The sequence below is a fragment of the Hirundo rustica genome, chromosome 2 (assembly GCF_015227805.2).
Source record: "Hirundo rustica isolate bHirRus1 chromosome 2, bHirRus1.pri.v3, whole genome shotgun sequence".
Lineage (NCBI taxonomy): Eukaryota > Metazoa > Chordata > Aves > Passeriformes > Hirundinidae > Hirundo > Hirundo rustica.
In genome coordinates, this window is record NC_053451.1 from 100252953 (window position 1) to 100276549 (window position 23597).

The 23597-nt window shown below is 39.8% G+C and overlaps 1 protein-coding gene across 4 annotated transcripts in view; it reads left to right on the top strand.

Moving 5' to 3' along the window:
* Positions 1-23597, top strand: part of FRMPD4 (FERM and PDZ domain containing 4) — a 314276-nt gene that overhangs the window by 188649 nt on the left and 102030 nt on the right. For all 4 annotated transcript variants that reach the window (XM_040056965.2, XM_040056962.2, XM_040056964.2 and 1 more), the window contains exon 2: positions 8013-8129. In XM_040056965.2, coding sequence (XP_039912899.1) covers positions 8013-8129 — 117 coding nt within the window. The remainder of the gene's footprint in view (positions 1-8012; positions 8130-23597) is intronic.

The window sequence follows — 23597 nt, forward strand, 5'->3', positions numbered from 1 at the left end:
CAAAACCAAAAACAAAAACAAAAAAAAAAGAAAACAACACCCAAAAAACCAAGAACCCCAAAACAACAGCAACAACAACACCCCAACCCCCCCCAAAAAACAGAACAAAAAACCCAACAGACGTGAAAGTGCTTTGACTGGACAGCAATGACAGTAGAAAATCAGAATACATGCACATCTTTTTGCTGAAAGGAAAAACTCAGCTTACATGGAACAGGGCAGTGCAAGAAATGGCTGTGTCAGTCATAAAGACTTTATAATTTTTTTGTGGAATCAGAGACAAGAAAGAAATCATTCTGGGGCAGATGAGGTGCCTCAAGGAATGACAAGACCTTTACCTTCTCCCTTTTCCAAGGCATGTGGAGGTTATTAGTGCCTGGAACAGACCAGCATTTCTCACATGGTTTGTGTCATACTTTGTCACAGTGTTCTGCCTGTACCTTTGACAGTTATGGGTCCATAAAGGACAACAGTGGCTCTTTGCAGAGCCACCACTCATTTCTGAGGAGGTTTCTATCCAACTGAACGCAAAAAACATGTGCCATAGGCACTTCTTCACTGTGCTGTTTGATTACTTGTGTCTTTGCACACATCAGTTAGAGAAGAGACAGGAAAGCAAAAATGAAAATTTGGAAAATACTTGGTGAAAAATGTTCTATACATATACCCTTAGAACAAAGCTTGTTTGGAGGTAACATCATGTTGTTGTAGTTTCAGGCTGAGAGGAACCATTCCTTGTATAGTGATGCATGTAATGAGTACAGTGCACATTTTGAAAAGCCTGTGGTTTTGTTCTTCATCGTTCCGTCCTGCCTCTGATACAGACAGGAGTCTGGAACTGACGCTGAAGTGTTTGGAGCCCATGAGTAGCTCACAAACTCCATGAACAGATTTTTCTGGCCATGTGGAACTGCCCTCATTTTTCCCTGATGAAGTGATGGGCACCTGCTGCTGTATTTCCTGCTTGTGTGACATGAGAGGTGTCATGGAATGCTCTCCATGGCAGCCATGGAATCCCTGGTGAGAGGGATCCCTTACCTTTCAGATCAGCTACACAGCATGGACCCTTGTTGTCTCATGACTGGCAGCAGGAACAGTGACTTCTGGAGGAGGAATTCATAATTCACTGGAGTATCTTCTGTTCTCAATCTAGGCATAGGCTGCCATTTAGAAAAAATCTGGTTTAGGCACTGAGGAGATGGAAGCTAATGAAATCTCTGACAAAAACAGTCTGACAGGCTGTCCTGGTTTCCTAGAAATGTAGCTCCTCTACAATTGTGAATTGCCATAGAGAAGTTTAGTATGAATTTTTGATTTGTTCTTGAGGTTTTCTCTGGTCCCCCAAAGGATTTAAAGGTCGAGTGAAGCCTTTAGCATCATTGTCTGTTTGGAGTAAGAATGAGTGTTACTTGGTGAAATTGTGAATAATTCAGAGCATCTGTGGTGGAAGGTGGGGACAGGAGAAGAAAAGTTTGGATTTTTTTTGCTTCAGCCAGAGTTTGGGAAGTAGTTAATGCCTAAGAAAGAAAAACTTTGAGCCAGAGACAATTTCTGAATAACTGGTGCAAGGCAGCCTGGCTTTATTCATAGACCTTACTAGGAAAACAGAAAAAACTAACACAAGGTACAAGAAAAGTGAATGCCTTTATTTTCTGAATATTTGCATTTTCCTGATGATGCATGATGCAGGGAGAAAATTTCAGACAAGTCTGAAGAATACAGTAACTACCTTTGACCTATTCTGCCTTTGACCAGAGCATGGCTCTGTTGCAAAATTCTTGAGAATGACAGGTGTCAAAGGGCAAAAGTATATTTCTACCATTTTGTTCTTATGATTAAAGAAGAAAAGCAGTCTTGGACAATGATTCTACCTTTAGTCATTTGTTAATTACAAGCTTGAAACTCTAAACTCATTTGTGGGGTGATATTCATAAAATTTAACTGACACACATCAGTTCAAAAATAGCACACATTTAGATGAGGACGAAAACCCTTTTGCTTTCTTACCCATCAAAAGATTTGAAGGCATGTGGGTTATGGAAGATGAAGGATATCTGAAGTCATTAGGGTTCCCTTCTGTACTTACGTGATTTAGCAATAAGAGACCGAGTATGAAATAAGTTTTTTACTGCAGCAGAGGGTGTCTGGCACAGTTAATTTTCTTCTTCCGTGTTTCTGGTAGGAATATTTCTCTGGGGGTTTATAGGACTCATCTCTACAAAGACAAGAAGTCTTTCAGTGTCCTTGATCTTGCATCCAGAAACTATTGTCCATCATGTCTGTGTGCCCCTCAGGAAAATTTCAATAGCAGGGTATGATGATTGATTTTGATAGTATCTCTGCAGATTCTTTAAAACTTTCATTTCTCATTTTTTCAAGTTAAAGTGGTAGGATGGAGGTAAAAGTATTGCAGTAGTCTTCTGAGACAGGAGAGGGTGAGAACTGGATTGAGAAAGAAGAGTTTCATTCCCGAGGCAATGGAAGATTAAATATCATAGACAGACGGTTACTGTACTCCGCTTGTGTTACAATAATGTTTCCTATTTGCAGATAGACATGCCCTGCAGATACTTCAGGTGTGGTGTTCTTGCTTTTAAAAGCTAATAATGCGAAATGTTTTATCTCTGGTGTTCCTCTCGGTACCTCCTTGGGATTGTTGTGGCTAGAATTGCCTCTGTGCTGTGGAGCTGTGTGTCCTTCATAACCAACTTGGGGAGTGAAGTGTGGCTTTCGTTCTGGATGTCTTTCTTTTACGATGGGTGGGAGAGGGACTGACTTATGTATTGGCATGTGGGAAGCAGAGAACTGGCTTTTGTACCAATGGAGAGTTGAAATGAAGCCATGCTGCATAGCAAGACTCGAAATTCAGAGGTTTTTTTCTCCATATGGTAATGTTAAGGAAGCCAGCGTATCGACACCGTTACACCATTTGCAGTGCTGAGTTGCTTCTGTTACATGCTTGGCCCTGTGTGAGTCGCTGATGCCCCTGCAGACAGTGCTTTCAGGAAAAAAAAATTCCTGTATATGAGGAAGTACTATGAGAATTATCAAGATGTTGAACAAGATGATTCCGGGACATTGAATATCCACATGTGTGCATTATAATGTGAATCCCCATAATAAACGTTCTGTGACTTCAGCCATCCACCAAAGTTGCAGCAGTTCAGGGGATTGCTGTAAGAGAAGATTAGAACATAATCATTCCACTATTTTAATTCAACTGAGGAAAGCCAAGGTAGATGCTTAAAAAGTTACGAATACCAAAAGAGAAAGTATGCATAGAATATTAATATTTCAAATTGTTTATATTTAGGAAAATAATAGGGCTCCATATGGCTCCACATACCGAGATTTGAAACAATTATGAAGATTTTTGTCAGAAGCTGTGGATAATTTCAGTTTTTGATAGTCTGTGAACTAACAGATACTAACTAAAAGAAACACTGGGAGAAAATGAGGCAGAAGAAAAGAAAGCTAAGGATTTGGGGTTTTTTTGTAGTTGTGTGGAGGGGGAGTTTTCAAGGGGAGTGCTTTGATGGAAACATTCTGGAAGACATGGCCCAACTGTGTACTGAGTGTTGTGCCCCATTAGACATTAAATATGCTAAATACAATTGAGATACTCTGTTTAACTGAGGGCTTTCTGTCTTGTCTTTGCCTAAGAACTATCTGAAGAAGGCAGTTTTTGTTCTACCATTCATTTTTGCTGCCATGTGACCATCTGTGAGGCCATGAAGTAAGCAGAGATGAATCTGAATGGAAAAAAAAAAAAAAAAAAAAAAAAAAAAAGCTGCTAATTTTAAGGTGAACCAGTCTACTTTCACTGCTACAGGAGCAACTGTGATGTGAAGCAGGAAATGCTGGGAGAATGGGAATACTGCTTTTGTGTCACTGCCAGTTTAGGCTGTTCTAAAATTACAGCCTGAGTGCTTAATTTCCACTAGTTCAGGGTAGCGCTACATTTTTAAGAAAATTTACAGGCTTAGGCTATAGAGGGGGCACAGTTAAAAGTCTGTCAAGATTTCTATAACAAAGACCTATTGAGAGGAATCTCCAATTGCTGGTTAAAAAAACAGGTTTTGGACAATATTACATATTTATTGGCTGACTCTGTAGATACTGGTTTTGGTGGTGTTTTTTTTTTTTTTTTTTTTTTTTTTTTTTTTTTGGTGGTTTTTTTTTTTTTTTTGTTTTTTTGGTTGTTGTTTTTGTTTTGTTTTGTTCTGTTACTTGAAGTTTTCAGCCTGTTTAAACATTTGCCTTTTTCACTTTTGAAAGAAGAAATGTTGCTTTCTGCATTCATCATTAACACTATCTGAACTACCCTGGATGCTAGGCTTTAATAGTATGCTTTAAAAATTCAAACTGTTCTAGTTTTGATCTTTTTAAAAGTGGATAATATTACAGATCTGCACTTCTTGTCAAGGCATGGTTTATGCTGAGTATGTTCTGCACATCACATAAAGAGCATATCACTGATACAGTGCAGGAGAGTTTACATATGATCTCATGTTTCAGGTCATTCCTCAAGTTCAGGGCAGAAAAAAGGCTGACCTGAAGATGTTTGCTGTGGCATAGCTATTGCATTATCAATCAGAATGTCCCTCCATGGGGCACATTGATTCCTTACAGACCACTTCAGTACTCACCACTTCGGTGATTTAATAAATTGATGGTTTCATGTGAAGCAATTTGGAGAGATTGGGTTTTATATTTCTGCAGCAGGAATATCAAGAGCAGGTTGAGGGGATATTTTAGCTATCTGTGTTGTTTTTAGACCTTTGCTGGCATGATGCTGGCCTAGCTTTCACAGTGAAGTTTGACACCTATGAACTGTGTTCCAAAAAGCTCTCCAGCAGCCAGTCCCACTGCCCTGAGCAAGCAGCGAGGGTGATGGACAGCAGGCAGTGAGTAACAGCAGTGCCACTGCTGCCTCCACAGCCAGGCTTCCTGAAGTAGAAGGTGCAATTTCTTTGTCTTTTTGGTCTTTGTAAGTGTGCAAGTCTTCCATGAATCTAGGCAGTCTTGGGGTACTCCTCCTTTGCCTGTGCAAGAAGGAAATGGCAAATGGTTATCAATGGACTGAGGGATTTATCCAAGATCACCAGCATGGAGGAAGGATTTGGACTGGGATCTCTTGAGGGCTTGATGATCTTCCTCACCACTAAGGCATCCTCTTGACTTAAAGATTACCAAGACAGCTTTGTTCTTCCCCCAAGTGAAATGCCTGACTTGCTTATCATTTCTGGCATTTATCTCCTCTTTGCCATCTTTTGCCCTTCAGAATGGCCACTGAACAGACTTCTTGCAGACAAGCAGAACTATATTCAACAAGTGAAGGAAGCTGTGGAAAAAAATGCCGTTCACTTGCTCCTTTTTCAGACTGTACAGGCAGCTGAGAATTCTAGTCCCCTCTAAGTGTAAAGATCTTGCTTTATTATTGTGACGTGTTTGTTATTGACTGGCATAATAGCTAGAGGAAAAAATGTCTTTTTCCCCTTTGGAGCCACTGTGAATTTGCACACATCTAATATAGGTGCATCCAGTGTCTCAAGTGTTAATTTATATACCACAGATTATAAGAAAGTCTGGAGGAGTAGATCAGATGTAGACATATTTATAGTTAAGTAGGACAGTTACTCCCTATCATATATGATATGATTCTGACACCATTAATGTCTTAGGGGCTCAAAGAAAGTTTTCAAGGGAATTAGATTTACCTTAAAATCCACTAATGCTATAACCCTTACAAAGATGAGCCCTTAATTTGAATGCAGAGAGTCCTTATATTGATCATCATCACTGTCCTCTGCTCCTACAAATTATCTGATAGTTTGATGTACTTTACTTGGGAATTTAAATGTCACTGTATCCGTTTAACAGATGGTGCAACTATAGCACAGGGTTTGTGAAACACATCTAATTAAAATGAAAACTGTTAAATGGATGGGTATCCATTTATACAGTCTTGATAAAAAAGGTTATGTTCTGGTGTATTCAGTTAACTGCAGTGGTTAGGATTCCAAGTACTTCAAAGTGCTATTTGAAGTCTGTAGATGTAGTTAGACTGGCATTCTCACATTGTAGAGTGGCTCCTGTCTAAAAGAAGGGACCCTTTCTTTGTCTCTCAGGCAGAAAAAGGGACGTTTTTGCTCAGGTTAACAAGAAACTGCATGAGAGTGATGAAAGTATTTTGGATTTGTTCCTTGTATGACTGTTTTCTAATCAATTCCTTGGATCAGAAATGGACTAGTTGTATTTATCTGGGGTAATGTAGCATATCTGATGCTTATGTGTTTGATTTGCCTTGAAGAACTGTAATTTTTTTAAGAGTTCTAGCATTTTCAATATTAGACTAAAACCATTATGGCAAATACCAGTGTTTGAATATGCTAACAGAAATGTTTTTCTACTCCTTGAAGGTAGACTACTTAAGGTAATTGATAAACCAAGTGATACCTAGCATTCCATTGTAATGCTCTACTTTACATGTAAATTATATTTCGAAGCACCATATTTTTTCTCAATTGTGATTAATCCTTGAAATGAAGGGGGAGGGTGAAACAGCTCTTTTGTTTTTAATGATACATTCCTCCTTTGGGAAAGATTAACTATGCACAACTTCATTGAATTTAGCAATTTGCAATCAGTTGTTGAGTTGTCCATGGAGACCCATTCTGTTCCTTCAGGAGAATTTGTCAGGTTACATTGTGCTCTGTTTCTCTAAAGAAAAGAAGTTCTTATGTCTCTATCTGTGACAAGAGGTAGTAAATTCCTTGCTGTGATTTGAACTTAAATAAACCTAGCACATGAAACTAAGCTGTTAGGTATTTGATGGGTGGAGAAAAAACAGAAATGGGGAAGACAACTAATTCAAACCATGCTCTTACTTTGTGTGGTTTCAGTTTTCATGTCAAAATTTCAGATTGTGTTCAGTGTTGGGTGCTCCTTCCTATTTGCCTGTCACATACTCTTAGCTGGCCTTTAGCTTTTAGCTTTGTTGGTTGCCCTGCCTCCTCTTCCTACTCTTTCCCTTTTTCAGATTGTACGTAGATATTCATGGCTTGACTAATTTTGCTAAAAGACTTGTTTGTTGTCTTCTGAACCTCTTAAGTCCCACAGAAGAAAGTGGGAATGTGCAGTAATATCTAGCTTAATTCCTGCAAGTGAGGGGAAAAGCGTGTGTGCGAATGTTGGGGATTCCTGTGGGAAACTATGATGGATCCTTGCTAGCTGAATCTGGTTTTGTATGGAGTCAGTAGAAAGTACTTCACAAATGATTTCAGATTAGTGGGGAAGCACTGTCATTTGGGAGTGCTGCTGGGCTCTTTGGGAGTGGGAATGCCAGCAGAGAGTGCTGGAGCAGTGGGATATAACAGTGTGTGGGCTCAGAGATGCTGCATCCTTTTAAAGGTTATTTGGTGGGAGAGCTTAATGGATAATGATCAAGTGCAACAAGATTTACATATTCAGTCAATTTAGCATGTTATGCAGCAGTGTCATGGCCTTTCTTCATTCCAGAGGAGGAAACAAAAAATGGTTTCCTAACAGAGAGAAGGTTGATGCTTCTTCTCGTGCCAGGTGTTGCACTGTGTGTGTGATCTGCAGTGATGTAGTGGGTGGTTTGGTTTGATGGATATTTCTTTTCCCTAAAGCTGTTCTGAGAGCTGGCATTTGTACAAGGAATGGAGATGAATGAAAATGCTTCCTGTTCCTTTTATTAAAAACTACTGAAAATTAGCACTGTGTATGTGGGACTGATGGAGAGTGACAAATTCACCAGCCAAAGGTTTGAACTCAGACTGTTAGAAATGACAGTGCATCTTTGTACTGACTGAAAGAATATCATAAATGTAAACAGATCTGCTAACCTCTGTTCCCTTGCCTGGGTTTTGATTCTGTATTTCACAACTATGAAAGTACTGGGATGTCAAGTGAATCATATGAAGTACAACAGAGAAATAACATTTTTCTTCTCTGTCTTTTCCCCTCCACATTTTCCAAAATTGCAGCCACAGGAATAAGTCTTCAGGCTGGCCTCACCCTTCAGGGACCTGGAGCTTGAACCAGGGGACACCTTATGGATGGGAGATGACGGCAAACAGAGATGGAAGAGATTACTTCATCAGGTAAGTGGGGGGTGTGAGCTGTGCAGCGTGGGGCACAGCACGGCAGCCCTGCTCTCACCTGTATCGCCTTGGAATCCCGGTTCCTGCTTCAGCCCTACATGGTTAATGCTCCCTGGTTTGATTTATGGCACAGGGATAGCTCAGACTGCTTTTTGTGCTTTGCTTTGGTACTTGGTTATTTCATTTGCTCAAGAGAATGTTGATAATACAAGGACCTGTAGTAAGGACCTGTAATTCTTTGAGAATTACAAGGTCATTAACAAAGAATAAATAAAAAATAAAAATGCCATATTTAAAGAATGAGGCAGAAGGTCAGTTCTGACTGAGACTTCCAATTCTCCTCCATCTCTGCCGTATTGATGCCTTAGGATTTAGCTTTTATATTTTTCAGTTCCGGTACTGCTTTAGTGTATAATGCTAAAACTCCACAGCCTGTCAACTGCTGTTCTCCCATTTTATTCAGACAAAACAATTCCTCTCTAGGCCTGAAACTCAAGGACAGCTTAGTGTCTCAGGCCCCGAGAGATGTAAACAACACTGAAGCAAGCAAACTTGGAGTAAATCACTTCATTGCCTGCAAATGTAATTGGAGGATCAACCCCTGATATGTAAATGGACCAAACTATTATCTGTATGTAAAACTTGTGACCATTGTCCATCTTGGGTGAAGCCCCTCGGAGGCTTTTGACTGCCCAAGGTATACCTGTTGAAGGCCTTTAATAAATACCTGCTTTTATTCTCTAAATTTTGTCCAGCCTTTGTTTTAGGTAGCCACTCCAAGGCATCAATGTGAGGTCTTTTGGTTTGTCTAATGTATTCATTATACTGGTAATAAGACAGTGTATGTTTGGATCCTGTAGAGTAAATATACTAATTTTTAGCTTTCCCATAGTTTTAGCTCTGGTTTAAAATATATATCTCAATCTGTATGATATAATTGTAAGCAAAATTGGCTTTTCATTTCCCATTGTAAGCTGTGCATAACTATTTTTTAAAATCACTGAGGTGCCTTGGATAAAATACATTTTGCTTTTCTAGTAGATATACTCTCAGATGGCCTTGGAACCTCTTCACTAAAAAGGGGTGATGGTAGTGGGTTAGCAGAGCCCTTGGCTGCTTGGCATTTGTTGCTTTACCTTACATTTTGTTTTTAAGGCTAAAATTTTGATTCTGTTCTTGTGAAGTTTTGGGGTTTTTTAATTATTATTTAATTTTTGTCTTTATCAACCTATTTAGAAACTTGCAGGTACTTGAAAAAGTAATGGAGGAGAATTAGAATTCTTTTAACACAGAGCAGAAGGATCAAACATACTTTAAACTGACTGTTAAAAATGTTTAATTCTCCCAAGATCCTTCAAAAAAAAAAAGAGTTGTAAAGCATATGACTGAATATCCCTGTTACTGTGCTTTGCTTCCCTAGCCCTTTTACCCATGGGATCTGCCTTGGCTTCCTAGGAGGCATTTGCTTTTGAAGCCAAAGCAAGTTTTGTAGCAGCCTGGTGACCTGAAGGCTTCCAAGATTTAGAGCAATTTCAGACTTGTCCAAATTGGAACAAATTTTCTGGGTTAATGAGGGCTCAGAAGCTGACATTGAAATGTTGTTTTCTTCCTTCAACAAGTATTTGTCATGCTTTGGATGTCTGAAAGATGGACAATGTGGAGCTGAATGCCAGGCACAATATAACTGTATTAGCAGAGATTTTCTGCTGAGTTAATTAGGCTTGCCAAGAAGTATAGGCGAGCCTACAAAGTACTGTGCAGATGTGAGACTGTTGTTTCTGTTACCAGAGTTAGTGAAGATACCTGCGTGTCTCATTCTTATTTTCTGCAGACTGTTGGTATTTTCTTGTCTCTGTGAATGAGATTCATTTGAAGGATTAATGTCCTGATTCTGAGGACAGACTCTACATTTGATTGCACCTCTTTTCTCACTGGTCACATAATGGGATGCTGCACTTGCTGTGTAGCTGTCAACAGCTGTGGTGTACAAAATACAGTGCCTTCGTTAATTTTGGAATCTGGGAATGTTTACTAATCATCTGTAGCTAATTTTTTTTTTTTTAATGGCTTTTTGCACCTTAAAGTGCCACATCCCTCTCTTAAATTGAGAAAACTGCATCTAGGAAAAGAAATCCCTAACAGGGAGTGCCAAATTATGCCTTAAGTAATATTAGGCCTGTGGTTGTTTTGTTTTGGGGGTGGTTGTTTTGGGTTTTTTTCTCATGCTCTTACAAGGTGCTTGTTTTTCATTCTCTTTTGGGCTCTGGTCTTTCTTCCATTTTTCTCTGAGTGTGGATAGCAGACTGCATGGAGAAAAATAGTCTGCTCTGAGAGGTAAAGAGCACGAGGCCTCTGTAGAAACTGATCTGTAGAAGCCTTTGATGTTTTGTGCCAGACTTTCCTACCCACCGGAATCTCTGAGCATTTCAGGTGCAAGTTGAACACTGCTACATACCTACACATTGCATGGTTCGTAGTACATATCCCTATAGTACATCTTCATATAGCATCAAGTGTTTTAAAGCAACAGCACTGGCTGTAGCATGTGCGCAGATCTGCTTCCAGAGGAGTAATGCATCTTACATGAAATGATACTCCCCAGGAATGTATTAAAAGCCAGTACTTTTGGAAACAGACTGAAATCAGGAAACCATTTGGAACCATGTACTGCTGCACTGAGTCCCTCCTCCATTATTAGGGAACATCAGCCCAGGTGGCCACTACGATGTGACTGGGTAGTTCCATTACATTTATCTTGGTTTCAGAAGAATGACCAAAGACTAAATAGAACCAGTGACTTGCCAGTGATTTCTCTGTGGAGGTGTCCATAGTATCTGTCCTTACAGCTATTTGCCAGAGAAGCTCTATCTGACTTTCAAAACAACTGTTTTTGCAAATACTGCATGAGACTATATAAATAAAACAGAATTTAATTTTCTTTCCTTCATTTTCACACCTGGATTTTAGGAATGATATAGTGAGATGATTGTTGACAGTTATGCCAATAAAGACAGCAGAGAGATCAGTAAGATAGCATTTTTTATTGTCTCTAAGGCTTTTTATAGCCATGCAGATTAACAAATTGCATCACACTGAAGGAGAAAAAGCAATTCAAATACTTTGCTTGGTTTTGATTAAAGATGTATAAACCAGGTATTATCACAATGAAATGTATGCATGAGTTCTGTACAAGGAAGTAACATAATTCATAGCAATGTTAAGTGACTGCCTTTTAATTAAATAATCTACTTTGTGCCATATGTACGTGTCCATTCAACTGCAAGCATACATATTGTAATTTTGAAATTGTGAGAGGAATAGAGAATCCAGGTGAATCTTCTGGTGACATGAAATGTAATTATACAGTGTTGGTGCAAATGCTTTAAGGCATGAATGGGAAGAGATGTTTATTCTTTCTCCTGAAGCAAATTTGATTTCTTTCAAATCTCTGAAAGCCCTTATGACATGAGCTAATCAGGAGTGGCCTCCAGACAGTGCTTTTGTAAAAGTGTGAAAAGAATCTCTTAACAAAATATTTTCAGATGTTGCTATCAACTCATTATCTCTTCTGTACAGATGGCACAACCAGGGTCACTCTAAAATATTTTTTCTTAAGTTGAGGCCACGGTAATTTAAAGTTTCAGAACTTCACCCATTCCCTTTTAACTTGCCCCTTTTACTCAAAATAGCATTATAAGTAATACATTTCAGTGTGGGAGGATGGCAAGCATCTAGTATTCTCCCAGCATGTTTCTGTACTCCACAAGCTGTATTAAGCTGGACCTTTAATATGAAATAATTTTAATATGGTATATTTAACCACTTTAAAGTCCTAAATGTTTTATTTGCCTCTATTATACATGCTGTGTAGTATATGACTATGAGAAATTCTGTAACATTAATTTGATTAAAAGCATCACACTTATTAGAAACGGTTTTGTGTGAATATAGTATTCCAGAGAGATAGTATGTGGAGCAGAAGGTTTTAGCTGATTTTATGTACAAAAGGTTTAGCTTCACGGCAATTTTAGGTCCTTATTTTTGCCACTGCTGTGATCTTACTGATTTTTGGACCTGTACACTTTTGTCCTTTCCCTTGTGGAAATCTTGCTGCTTGTCAGATCTGGAGGGAAGTCAATAGAGGGAAATAAACATGCAAAGCTAATAAAAAGTCAATCTTATGGAGAAAGCAATAAATTTTATGTCAGTTTTGCTCTAAGCCAGTCCTTTGCGTGGTCTGATGAAGTTGCAGAATAGTTTAGCATGGAAGAATCCTCTGAAGGTCAGGCTATCCAGCCTCCTGCTCAGACTATGGCTAACACCAGATAATGAGCAGCATTGCTGCCAAACTGAAATATCTGAGTGGCTTGAGAATAGGGTTGCAACAGAGTTGTATTGTCTTAAGCTGCCCTGCAACTGCAATTTAAGGTGCAAGTTGAAGCAACATTTACTGCCTTCAAAAGTCATACTTTTTTGATTCCTACTGCTTTATTTCCTAAGGAGTGAGATACATTGGTACTTTCATTGATCCGGTTTCTATCATTCAAATAAAAAACAGAGAATGTAAAATAAAATTAGCTGAAAGGAAGTATAGCCCTTCTCATGTGAACTTAAAGTAACACTGGTTCCATTAAGGTGCAGTTAGTTATTAGATTCTCAAGATAGAGGGGTCTGTTAGGTCAGCTTATTGCCATATTCTTGTTTGCAAGAGGTGCTATTGGTTGCATTTACTTTATTTTGCTTTATTATTTTTATTCGTTGTGTTTACTTATTCTTGCTATTGCCTGGGAGAGGATGATGGGGTCTGTATGTGTTTCCACTTTGGTCTGCTCCCTATTTGACTCCAAGGACCCTGACCATCTGTACTTTGTGTATACTACCTTGCTTCTGTGCTCCAGTCTGGAGAAAACTGAGCAAACAGTTGGGATCCCAGGCAAGAAATCAAAGGAAGCACACCCAGAGATCAAAGCCTGCAGCATTATTACTGCTTGGCTTGAAGCCACAGGTCAGTCTTCAGAGTGCACAGCGGAACTGGGAGAGTAATACCTGACAAAAGTCTTTCTGAATTTTATTTATGTTAATGTGATGTGCTTGCTGGAGCAGTTGGAATGACTAAGTGACCTACCTATCGGATGAGGGAAACTCTGACGATGTAGGCTACTTGGACTTCAGCAATGTCTTTGATATTATCTCCCATGGCATTCTCATGGAAAAGCTGGCAGCCCACATCTTGGACAGGTGCTCTCTTGACTGGATTAAAAACTGGATGGATGGCTGAGCCCAGAGAATAGTAGTAAATGGTATCACAGCCAGTTGGAGGCCAGTCACTAGTGGGGCTCAGAGCTCAGAGCTCAGTACCGGAGCCGGTCCTGTTTAATGTCTTTACTGAAGATCGGGATGAGCGGATCAAGGGCACCCTTAGTAAGCTCACGCACACTAAGTGCGGTGGGAGTGTTGATCTGCTGGAAGGCTGGAGGACTCTGCAGGGGGATCTGGACAGGCTGGATCAATGGGGTGAGGCCAGTGGTGTGAGGTTCTGTTGAGGAATACACCCAGTGCAGGCAGCTCAGTGTGCAGCTGCAGTGTGAGCTGCAGATTGAGCTCTGTGGGGTGGGAGCTGGCACTACGGGCAAGAGGCCATGAACTGCCAACCCTTTGTGTAATAAAAGGCATGGGGACCTGTGGCCCAGCCAGGTCACCAGACACTCAGAGACACAGCAGGAGCCAAGGATCCCAGACTTCCCTGTGCTTGGACTGTAAGGATATAAAAGCCCAGGTTTCCTTTTTACAGAGTCCCTCCTCAGAGGCATCCAGCTCAAGTTGGTATTTTGTTATTGTACCATGATTAAATTATTATAAGCATCGAGACCTGCGAGACTGTGCTGTGGGAAACTTGGGGTTGAGCTGGTAAGGAAACCTGGTCTGACTATGAGTGAGGGGTGTGTAGCTGTGAAGGAGCCTTGGTCCCAGCTTAGGTGGTGTGAATGTGACACAGTGCCTCCTGGATGGTCAGACAGGGACAGTTGAACAGGTCCTGGTTGCCAGCTCCTGTACTTCAGGCACAACACTCCCTGCAGCACTACAGGCTTAGGGAAAGTGGTTGGAAAGCAGGCCGGTGGCAAAGGACCTGAGGGTGTTGGTTGACAGTAGGCTGAGCATGAGCTGGTGTGTGCCCAAGGTGGCCAAGAAGGCCTATAGCATCCTGGGTGACATCAAAAATAGTGTGACCAACAGGAGCAGGGAAGTAATTGTCCCACCGTACTGGCCACTGGTGAGGTCACATCTCAAATCCTGTGTTCAGTTCTGGGCTCCTCACCTCAAGAAAGACATTGAGGTGCTGGAGCGTGTGCAGAGGTGGTGAAGGGTCTAGAGAGTTGAATCATATGAGGAGCTGCTGAGGGAACTGGCATGTTTAGCCTGGAGAAAAGTAGACTTGGGGAGACTGCCCTTCTCAACTACCTGAGAAAAAGTTACAGCAAGATGAGGGTTGGCCTCTTCTCCCAAGCAACTAATGACAGAACGAGAGGACATAGCCTCAATCTGCACTAGCGGAGGTTCAGGTTGGACAGCAGGAAAAAATTCTTCATTGAAAGGGTTGTTAAACATTGGAACACACTGCCCAGGTGGAGTCACCATCCCTGGAGATGCTTAAGAAATTCCTCTACGTGGCACTTAGTGCTATGGTCTAGTTGACATAGTGGTAGTTGGTCAAAGGTTGGACCTGGAGGTCTTTTCCAGCCTAAATGATTCTGTGTCACATCATATTTTGATATCCAGAGCACCCCGTTGTTTACTAGTGCTTTTGTATTCAGTGTCAAAAAATTATTCTAGACTTCTTCCAGGTGTATCTGGCAAGCTTAATTCTTTTCTCTAAGATACTTTGTCCTGCATATATCATCTCTGTGATTTTTGGCTTGTGAAATCACTACATTTAGGTTGTCCTTGTTTGGCTTAGTAGCTGTGCTATTCCTGAAACATGAAATTCTTGAATGTCAGCTTTTGCCCTGTACAGAAAGTAGAGGTAACATGTTTGTGTTCTTAGATAACTAGTATATCTCACAACATCCTAAATTCTCAAAGCATACATGGTGCAATATTTCTTTGCAATAAAACAATGTTATTCTTCCACACTCAAATACTTACCCAAGTTTTCTTTAGTAGTCTTCATCTTATTCTTTTAGTGTCTGCTATGCTTAGAAAAGGAACTCAGTTGTGTTTTCTGAAAGTTCACCTCTGTGCCTGTTGCATGCATCCTGTCCAGCCTGTGTGCTCCTGCTTGTACACCCATTTCTCATAGCTGGCCAGCAATGTGGAATGATACAACACAATCACTGATTATATTAATGGCCTATCAATCAAGCCTTCTGCTTATTAAGGAATTTATTCCAGATGCAAAACTGAGGCTCATAGCCTGCTAAGAATTTTACTTCAAAATATATAAGCAAAGATGATCAGACCATTCAGCAATTTTTTTTTTTTTTTTTTTTTTTTTTTTTTTTTTTTTTTTTGTTAGGTCTAGCCTACCCCAACCTTCTTGTACACATGTTCTGTAGGTCTTTGCTCTGTTGGAAGGTTCTGAAAACTATCAGCAGATATAAGTAAAATATAAGTGAAAGCCTTGATTGTTGTTACTGTGTTGTTCATCTTCCTGGGTTTTGAAAAGACACTTGTTATTTTACCTTAAAACTACCATAGTACCTAAGGCCATTATGAAAGTTTGAAGTCACAGGAGCCACTCTCTGCCCTGTAGGTATGATATTGTATAGCACTTTATTGGGCACATTGCATTCTTTCATCTCTAAGTACAGAAACAATGTCACGGGGGGTTTATGTGACATTCATGAAGATAGGAGCAGCACAGCTGCTGCCGCTTCGTTCATGAGAGCACTCATCACTTGTGCAGGGCACCTTTCCTTCGGCTGAGGGCTGTGAGCGGAGGCAGCCTGTGTGCTGGTTCAGTGCCTCGAGCCGAAGGCTGACTGCCATGCGCGTCTTTGGGCATCTCTGCTCCCAGGTGAGATGCCAAGGGGAAAAAAAGGCAGTGGAATCATGGTGGCCCACTTATTCCTGAGTCCCTAAAAGGGACATCCAATGAGATTGAATGGCAGGCAGTTTAACAGTGATAAAAATAGTACAACCTATATAATTAGCAAATAGAACTCTCAGCTACAGGTTACAGCAAAGCCTAAAATGCTTCATAGTATTCAAATGTACATTTGCAAAGCACATTTGTGATAGGACTTTCACTGTTAAATTACATAGGATTAAAAAAATTAGAGCAGATATAAAATCTTATGTTTCAGACAAGTGGGTGAGTCAGCTGCTGACTGCCTCGGGCTAGGACGAAACTTCCTGTATTAATCAGGTTATTCTATAATTACAAGGTTTCTTGCACCTTCCTCTGAAGCGGGTACTGAGTGCTGTCAGAGAAGGAGTACTGGACTAGGCGGACAACAGGTCTGATTGGTATGGCGATTCTTGAATTTTTCTATCTCTCTTATGTTTTGGTTTGTGGTTTGTTTTTTTTATTTTTTTAAATTCCCTTGTCACTAATATGGACAGTTGATATGAATAGTGTGCTATTAGAGAAAGAGTGCTACTCTGCCTCTTTCTGACAGCATACAAATTTGCTTTCTGTTGTTAAGGGTTTGACCTATTCAAGGACAGGCTCATATGGTGAAAAGGGGAGTGGGTCGAGAAGAGATTAGCAGCAGCAGGGATTCACAAGTGCAGGTGACTGTTTAAAGCCAACCTGAATGATTAGAAAGGAGCAGAAGGAAAATTATATAGCAACCTGTTTATGTCAGTGGTTTGCCTAGAGACTACTCAGCTACGGTGAAAAAGAAAGTATTGCTAAATCAGCTCAACCTCCTGAAAAGAGAGGATGATTTAACAGTTGTCCTTCCTTCACAGAGATGTTGCTCTATCCATAAATATGGCAGTCATAAATATGACAGACAAAGTGATGTTAATACTGGCTGGGATAAATCATTGTTATAATGGAGAGTATAGCAAGGAGATGACGGTTTGTGGGGTTGTTATATTTTAACTAGAGCATGGAAAAATGGAGAGTTCATTGCATTGTAAGGCAGCTCTACATCACCTGGTTAGTGTGCTGTAATGCGGGAGCTAGTCACAGCAGCGTGGCTCCCTCCCTTTCTTCTGGCTTGCAGTTTTTGAGTTCCCTCTGCACACACATAGAACCCTTACTGGCTGAACCAAGAATATTTCTCATACTGGAAAGGTGAGGGTAGCTTATACAAGAAGGTGTGAATGTGGGTGAGACTGCTCAGAAGAGAAGAAGTCATTTGCCTTGGGTTGCCTGGATGTAATTATACCTTCATGGAGTAGAGGGAATCATACTCTGGGCCTCTGCTACAAGCAAATACGATGTTTCTGAACTAGTCCTCTCTGTGTTCTCCAAACACAAACTGGATGGGGGCACCATGAAATTCAGAGAAGTATTGCATCCTGAACACTGTTACTCTTCTGTATTTGAAGGTGGATTAGGAAGAAATAACACTTCTGCAGCAGAACCTGTATAGAAAAAAACATCAGAGTACCCTAACCCAGGATCACAGAGTACATTAGCACAGAGGTGCAAAGATTAAATCCTCAGTATTGTTGGAGTACACAGTGTTCTAGGTAGATGTTTCATATGTAATAATATCAGCTCGTCTGTGAATTGAAGCAGGTAAATGCTTTTGTAGAAGCATTGCTTTGGTACACCAAGATACCCTTCCTGAGAGTGTAAAGCAAATTAATTCTTGTAAACAGTCTGGGAATGATAGTCCCCACTGGAGTCTGTTTTTTCAAGCATCTCTTGTAAAACAGTGTGGTCCCTGCAGAACGGAGATTAAAAGTGTCAAGTTCTGGTTCTGCAAAGCCGTGCAAGTGGTTGGAAGAGTGGTAGTGATTTGTAAGAAGCTAAGTCTTATCTTGGGTCACATGCTGGTATTCCAATTGATGCAAACACAGAGACACTGCATTTGAAATAAATCCAGGCTATGTAAATATAAAAAGGGGAATACAGCCCTAGAAATACCTAAAAGGTGTTTTCTGCAGCATGTACATGGGGCCTAAGTTGCCATGAGCTTGAAAAATTCAATAAGGCAAAGCTGTCTGATACCTGGTGATGGAACTGAGACCTTTCACAGCAAAGGGTAGGTGAAAACTTCCCCTAGAGCTGCAGTTATAACTGAGGAAAAAAAAAAAAAAAAAAAGTGCTGGTGCTGGGTTATAGAGCTGGAAAAAAAAAAAAAAAGGAGAGTTTTTTTTTTTAAACAGCACACTATATTGCTGCTGTTTAAATAGCACAGTTAAAGTGTACCAATTTATCATGGTGTAAGTACAGAATTTAAAATGAGTTACCTAATGTGTTATGCCATGGCAGGAAATACCATATTTCCAGCAGATAACTCATATACTAAAGAACTGCATGCTGATGTGTATGAAAGCCAGCACTTAGGAAGCCTAATTCATCCTGTTGGATTAATTTCTCTCATATTAATATATTTACAGTTTTCTCTAAAGAAAATCAAGTATAAGCCTCCTTTGAAAGTTTCTTGTCTGGATTGATATTGTAGATCAGGAAGATAATTTGTTTTAGAGAGACAAGATGATACTACCAAAATTTACTGAATTTCATTTCTCATTTAGTTTTTAATTGTCCTTCTTGCAATAAAATACTACCTAATTATATTCAAAATTCTCAGCTCCCAAATATAATTCTAAGAATCCTTATATTTTGTATGTTGTCATATATGTATAAGATCCAGATAAAGAAATAGCTCAATTGAACTCAAATTAATCTAGTCACTGGCAACATTATGACTTACTGCAATATTTTGAAAGCTGTTTGTCTCAAGTTCACTGGAATCCTGGACTGTTCCACAGAAGAACTTCAATTTAAAATAAGCCAATCAAACTGTGTCGCTGCACAATTAAATATCTCCATGGTAACAGGGATTAAGCACATAAGGTAAAGACCTGCTGACAGTACAGAGATTATTTCAAATTTCTGTCTCTTCCAGCAGTAGACAAATGAATTTACATTTTCTGTATTGAACATTTGGAGACATAAAATGAAAGCGATTGAGCTACTTCTGTGGCATCTTGGGACTTCTGACAGTATTTCTTTGACAGGGGAAGTAATTAGCTGGAATTACAAGTAGGAATTTAGCAGACAGATACAAATAAGCATTTGCTCGTGGGGTTTATTTAGCATTTCATTATTAAAACCTGGATAGGTATATTATTTAGGATACAAATAGCATGGAAAAATCTTGCCATAGTTTAAAAAAATTAACAGCATAATAACACCATTTTTCTTTTCATTTTTTAAGTGATCTTAGGCTCACTTAGGAGAGAATGTTATTTGCAGATCTGCTATCAAGTAATATTTTTTATGAGAAATGTACTTCTAAAGTTATAGTGCAGATAGGCACACTGATATTCAATGAAGACATAGGATGATGCTTTAATCAGTCCTAACATCTTTCTGATTGTCTCTGACTCTATTCTTAGCTTTTTCATGTGTATTAAAACAACTGGAAATGCATATCTGCTGGCATGTGTCGTTTTCACCTTTCATTTATGTGGTTTAGAGTTGATTTGTTTTTCTTTGCTCCGAATGGCTTTTGGTTTGGTTCCTAGGGACATAGCATGACTTGGAAGGGACATTAAAGATCACTCAGTTCCAACCCACCTACACCTGCCATGCACAGGGACACCTTTCACTAGACCATGTTGCTCAGTGCTGCATCCAGCCTGGCCTTGAAAACTTCCAGCAATGGGTCATTCAGAACTTCTTTGGGCAACCTGTGCCTTCCAGTGCCTCACCGCCTCCAGAGTCAAAAATTTCTTCCTAATACCTAATCTAAATCTAGCCTCTTTTAGGTTAAAACCATTGCTCCTTGTCCTGGCATTGAAAGCCCTTGTAAAATGTCTTTCTCCAGCTCTCCTGTAGGGCCCTTAAGGTACTGGAAGGCTGCTCTAACATCTCCCTGGAGCCCTCTCTTCTCCAGACTGAAAAATCCCATGTCTCCTAGCCTGTCCTGATAGAGAGTTGCTTTTCTGTCAAACTGTGGGAAGTGGAAGTGAGCTGCTCCCGATTTGCAAACAATTCATCCTGTAGCTCTTCATCCTGTATTAGGTAGATGTAAGCTCTGCAGTGCTTCTGCATTCTGAATACTCTTTCAGTATTTTGAGCTCACAGTATGTTGAGATGAAAAGTGTATGCTTCCCACCACTAGTGCTTACTAGTTTGAGGTTGGTCTTGGAATCATGCTGTTCTCATTCTTTGTGGCAGGATGGACTTCCCACCCTTGCACAGCAGATAAGACACTTGGAAAACATTTTATGAGACCAGGTTGTAGATGGACCCACAGCTGTACCTCTTCAATTGGAATTAGAATTTATCTACCCTCTCAGACTACATTTTGTGGTCTACTTTTGATTATGGGAGTCTACAGAGTCTTGGATGTCTTTGGTTCCCTGTTCATTTCAAGCATAAGCTTAGGTCTCTGCGTGTAAAGAGACAAGTTTTTTAGCTGTGCTCTTATGAAGAGACATTGCTTCAATTGCTGAGTTGTCTGATAATCAGTTTTATGTTAGAATGTCCTTCCTTGAACGTTGAGATGCAATTTTTTTTCTTTACATCTTGGGATGAAAAATGTATGTTAAAAATTCATAATAAATATGGCAGATAAAAGTTTAAAAGTCATCATAACCGGTACATTCCTAGAGGAAGAGCTGAATACCAAGCACATTTGGTAGGAATGGGTGTAGTGTCTGTTTATGGCTGCACTCTTTAATCATTCAAAAAAAGCAGAAGGCCATGTTAAAGTTAGCTCCTGGCATAAACATAGAGCAAATGTAGAAGGAAGAAGTACTGAAACAGTGATGAAATTTAAGGTAAATCAGAAAGTCAGGGGTATATGGAGGAGGTATCTTAAGAAACAGCTTCAAAGATGAAAAGACGGTTTCTGAGGAGTGCGTTTTTGATAATGCAGTTCCTGGGCTTGACCAGTGTGAACAACAGTTTTACTTGGGGTATAAAGAGATACTTCATATTTCTGTTCCTGCTTATAATCTTTTTTGTGCAGTGTTTTCTTCTTGCTGCCATATTTATTGGTTTTGTTTAATCCAGACAGTGCCTTGAGCTGGACAGAAGAGACCACAAGGGGTTGATTCTGGCAGCTAATAGTAATGACATTTAGAGGTTTTGTTGCATGATTCCTGTTGCCAGCATCCAATGAAGATGCAGTTCCACCCTTTTAATAGTGTCCTATATAACTATGAGCTAATGATCTGTCTCTGAGAGGGAAACTGTAAGAGCATAGCATTGATGCTGCTCATTGACAAGCTGCAACTTTCCAATCAAAAATCTTTTTAGTTAAAAATATTCATATTAAAAAATAGGTATTTCAATGCCTTCAAACACAGGACAAAATTGTGGCTATGTCTTGAAAAAGATTTGGTTCCCCAGAGTGTCCCACTATGACTAGCCAGAAGTTTCCAAAAGGCTTTGAACAGTGCCTGGTAAGAGAAGTCCCAACATCAGTATACTCAAGCTCCATTTGAGACAGTCCTGTTAGCTTCCCTGACTAGAATTAATTAACACAAGTGCAAGCTAATGGGCAGATCAGAGAAACAGCTGCTTTCATGGCATGAGCCTTCAGGAGCACTGTTCCTGAAGGAGGAACCCTATCACCTGAACATAATGTGTAATAGATGCACAGCTGGTTCCTCAGCCTTGCCTCTGTGACTTGCATGGGCAATTGAGCCCTGTGCCGAAAGCCTGGGCGCCGCTAGGGAGAGTGATGGGGCAGGGCTTCATAGAGGGCTGCCTGGAGGGGGAAGTTTGGTTGGATGGCTCAATTTTTTCCATAAGCTTCTTTTCCAGCAAGCTGTACTCACAGTGAGCTGGCATATCCTGGACAGCCTTAGAAATGATGTCATGACTGACCATGCTCAATATTTGGCAGTGTGAAACAGTTAGCCAGGTAGCAGTTAGCTTAATAGTGCTGTTGTTTGACTTTGAGCTCAAATTCAAAGAACTGATCAGCTGAACCTCCAGAGGAATTTGCTAAAAATTTTGGGGTTTGGTCACTGGAGTTGTTCTTTTGTTATTGTTTTGTTTGCTGACTTTTTGTTTGTTTGTTTGTTTGTTTGTTTTGTGGTTTTGGTTGATTTTGTTGTTTGTTTGTTTGTTTTTGTTTTGGGGTTTTTATGTGATTCGTTTGGTTTTGGTTGGGTTTTTTTTCTGTTTGTTTACACTACAGGAGCCCAGGATGTCTACCACATAAAACTGGGATCCTCATGCACTAGGTGGTTACATTTTAATTAGCAGATGCTAGAAAGACAGTGACTTTATTCTCATTATGTCTTGCAAAGCTAAAGCATGAAAAGATTAAGTGAATTTTTAAGGAGGAATTTACTGTCACCTTCTCCTCCCCAAATCTCTCTTAAAGCTTAAGAACTGAATGTGATTTTTTTCATAAATACCACTCAATGACAAATTAAAAAGCTAAGTGATCCACATGTTGCCAGGCTAAGTATTGTGCCATATTTGGAAGTCATAATGATGTTTTAATGTGAATATTAATGATAGAAAAGTGATTTTCTGTTGACTGTTTGGCCAAATTTTCCTAGAATACACCACAAATGCTGAATGCTTTTGCTACATAGAAGAGTAAAACTTAAGTATTTGCAGTGACCCATCAGTGTCATATTCCATAATGAGTTTTAAAGTCCCTTGGATTATCTGCCATTCCTAGGCTATCATAAAGGCTAGCATGGACTATCTGAAAATTTATTTGGCTTCTCAAGCAGGCTTTATGCTGCTACAACATCTAAGCTGCAACTGGCACCTGACTTTGCTCCTGTAAAATTATTTTGGGATAGCTTTGCAAGACAACACTTGCAAGTGGCCTATTTGCTGCATTATAGAAAGGCTACTGCTTTCAATAAATCTGTGAAGCATTGTTTCTGCTGGAGAGCTAAGTGTGGATATATATGAAACTAAGAGGGATTCTCAGGGAAAAAAACTTGAAAGGAGGGGAGAGTATGAGAGACGTATCTGTGTGTATATACACATATACATATATCTCCTGCACTTGTCCAGTGATTCTTGCTGATGCTAAGAATTGTAAAAAGTGTGTTACATATTTAAAGAAGAGATTTTTAATCATCTGGATTTATAGTCTAGTTTATAAAGTCTCAGATCTTTCAGTGATAATGCATGCACCTGAAAAGAGAGGCATAATTAGCTGAATAACCACATCGGTAAATATATTGCAAAAAAAGCAACAGATGTGTAAGGAAAGGTTAATAGGACTGACCAGCATCAAGAACTTCATAAAAAGCAGAAACTAGAGGGCTGTAGTGAGGTTTGCAGAAGTGTAGCATGAATTAGTTCTTACAGTGACTCTTTATCCATATAAAAGTCATGGGGGTCCTTTGAAT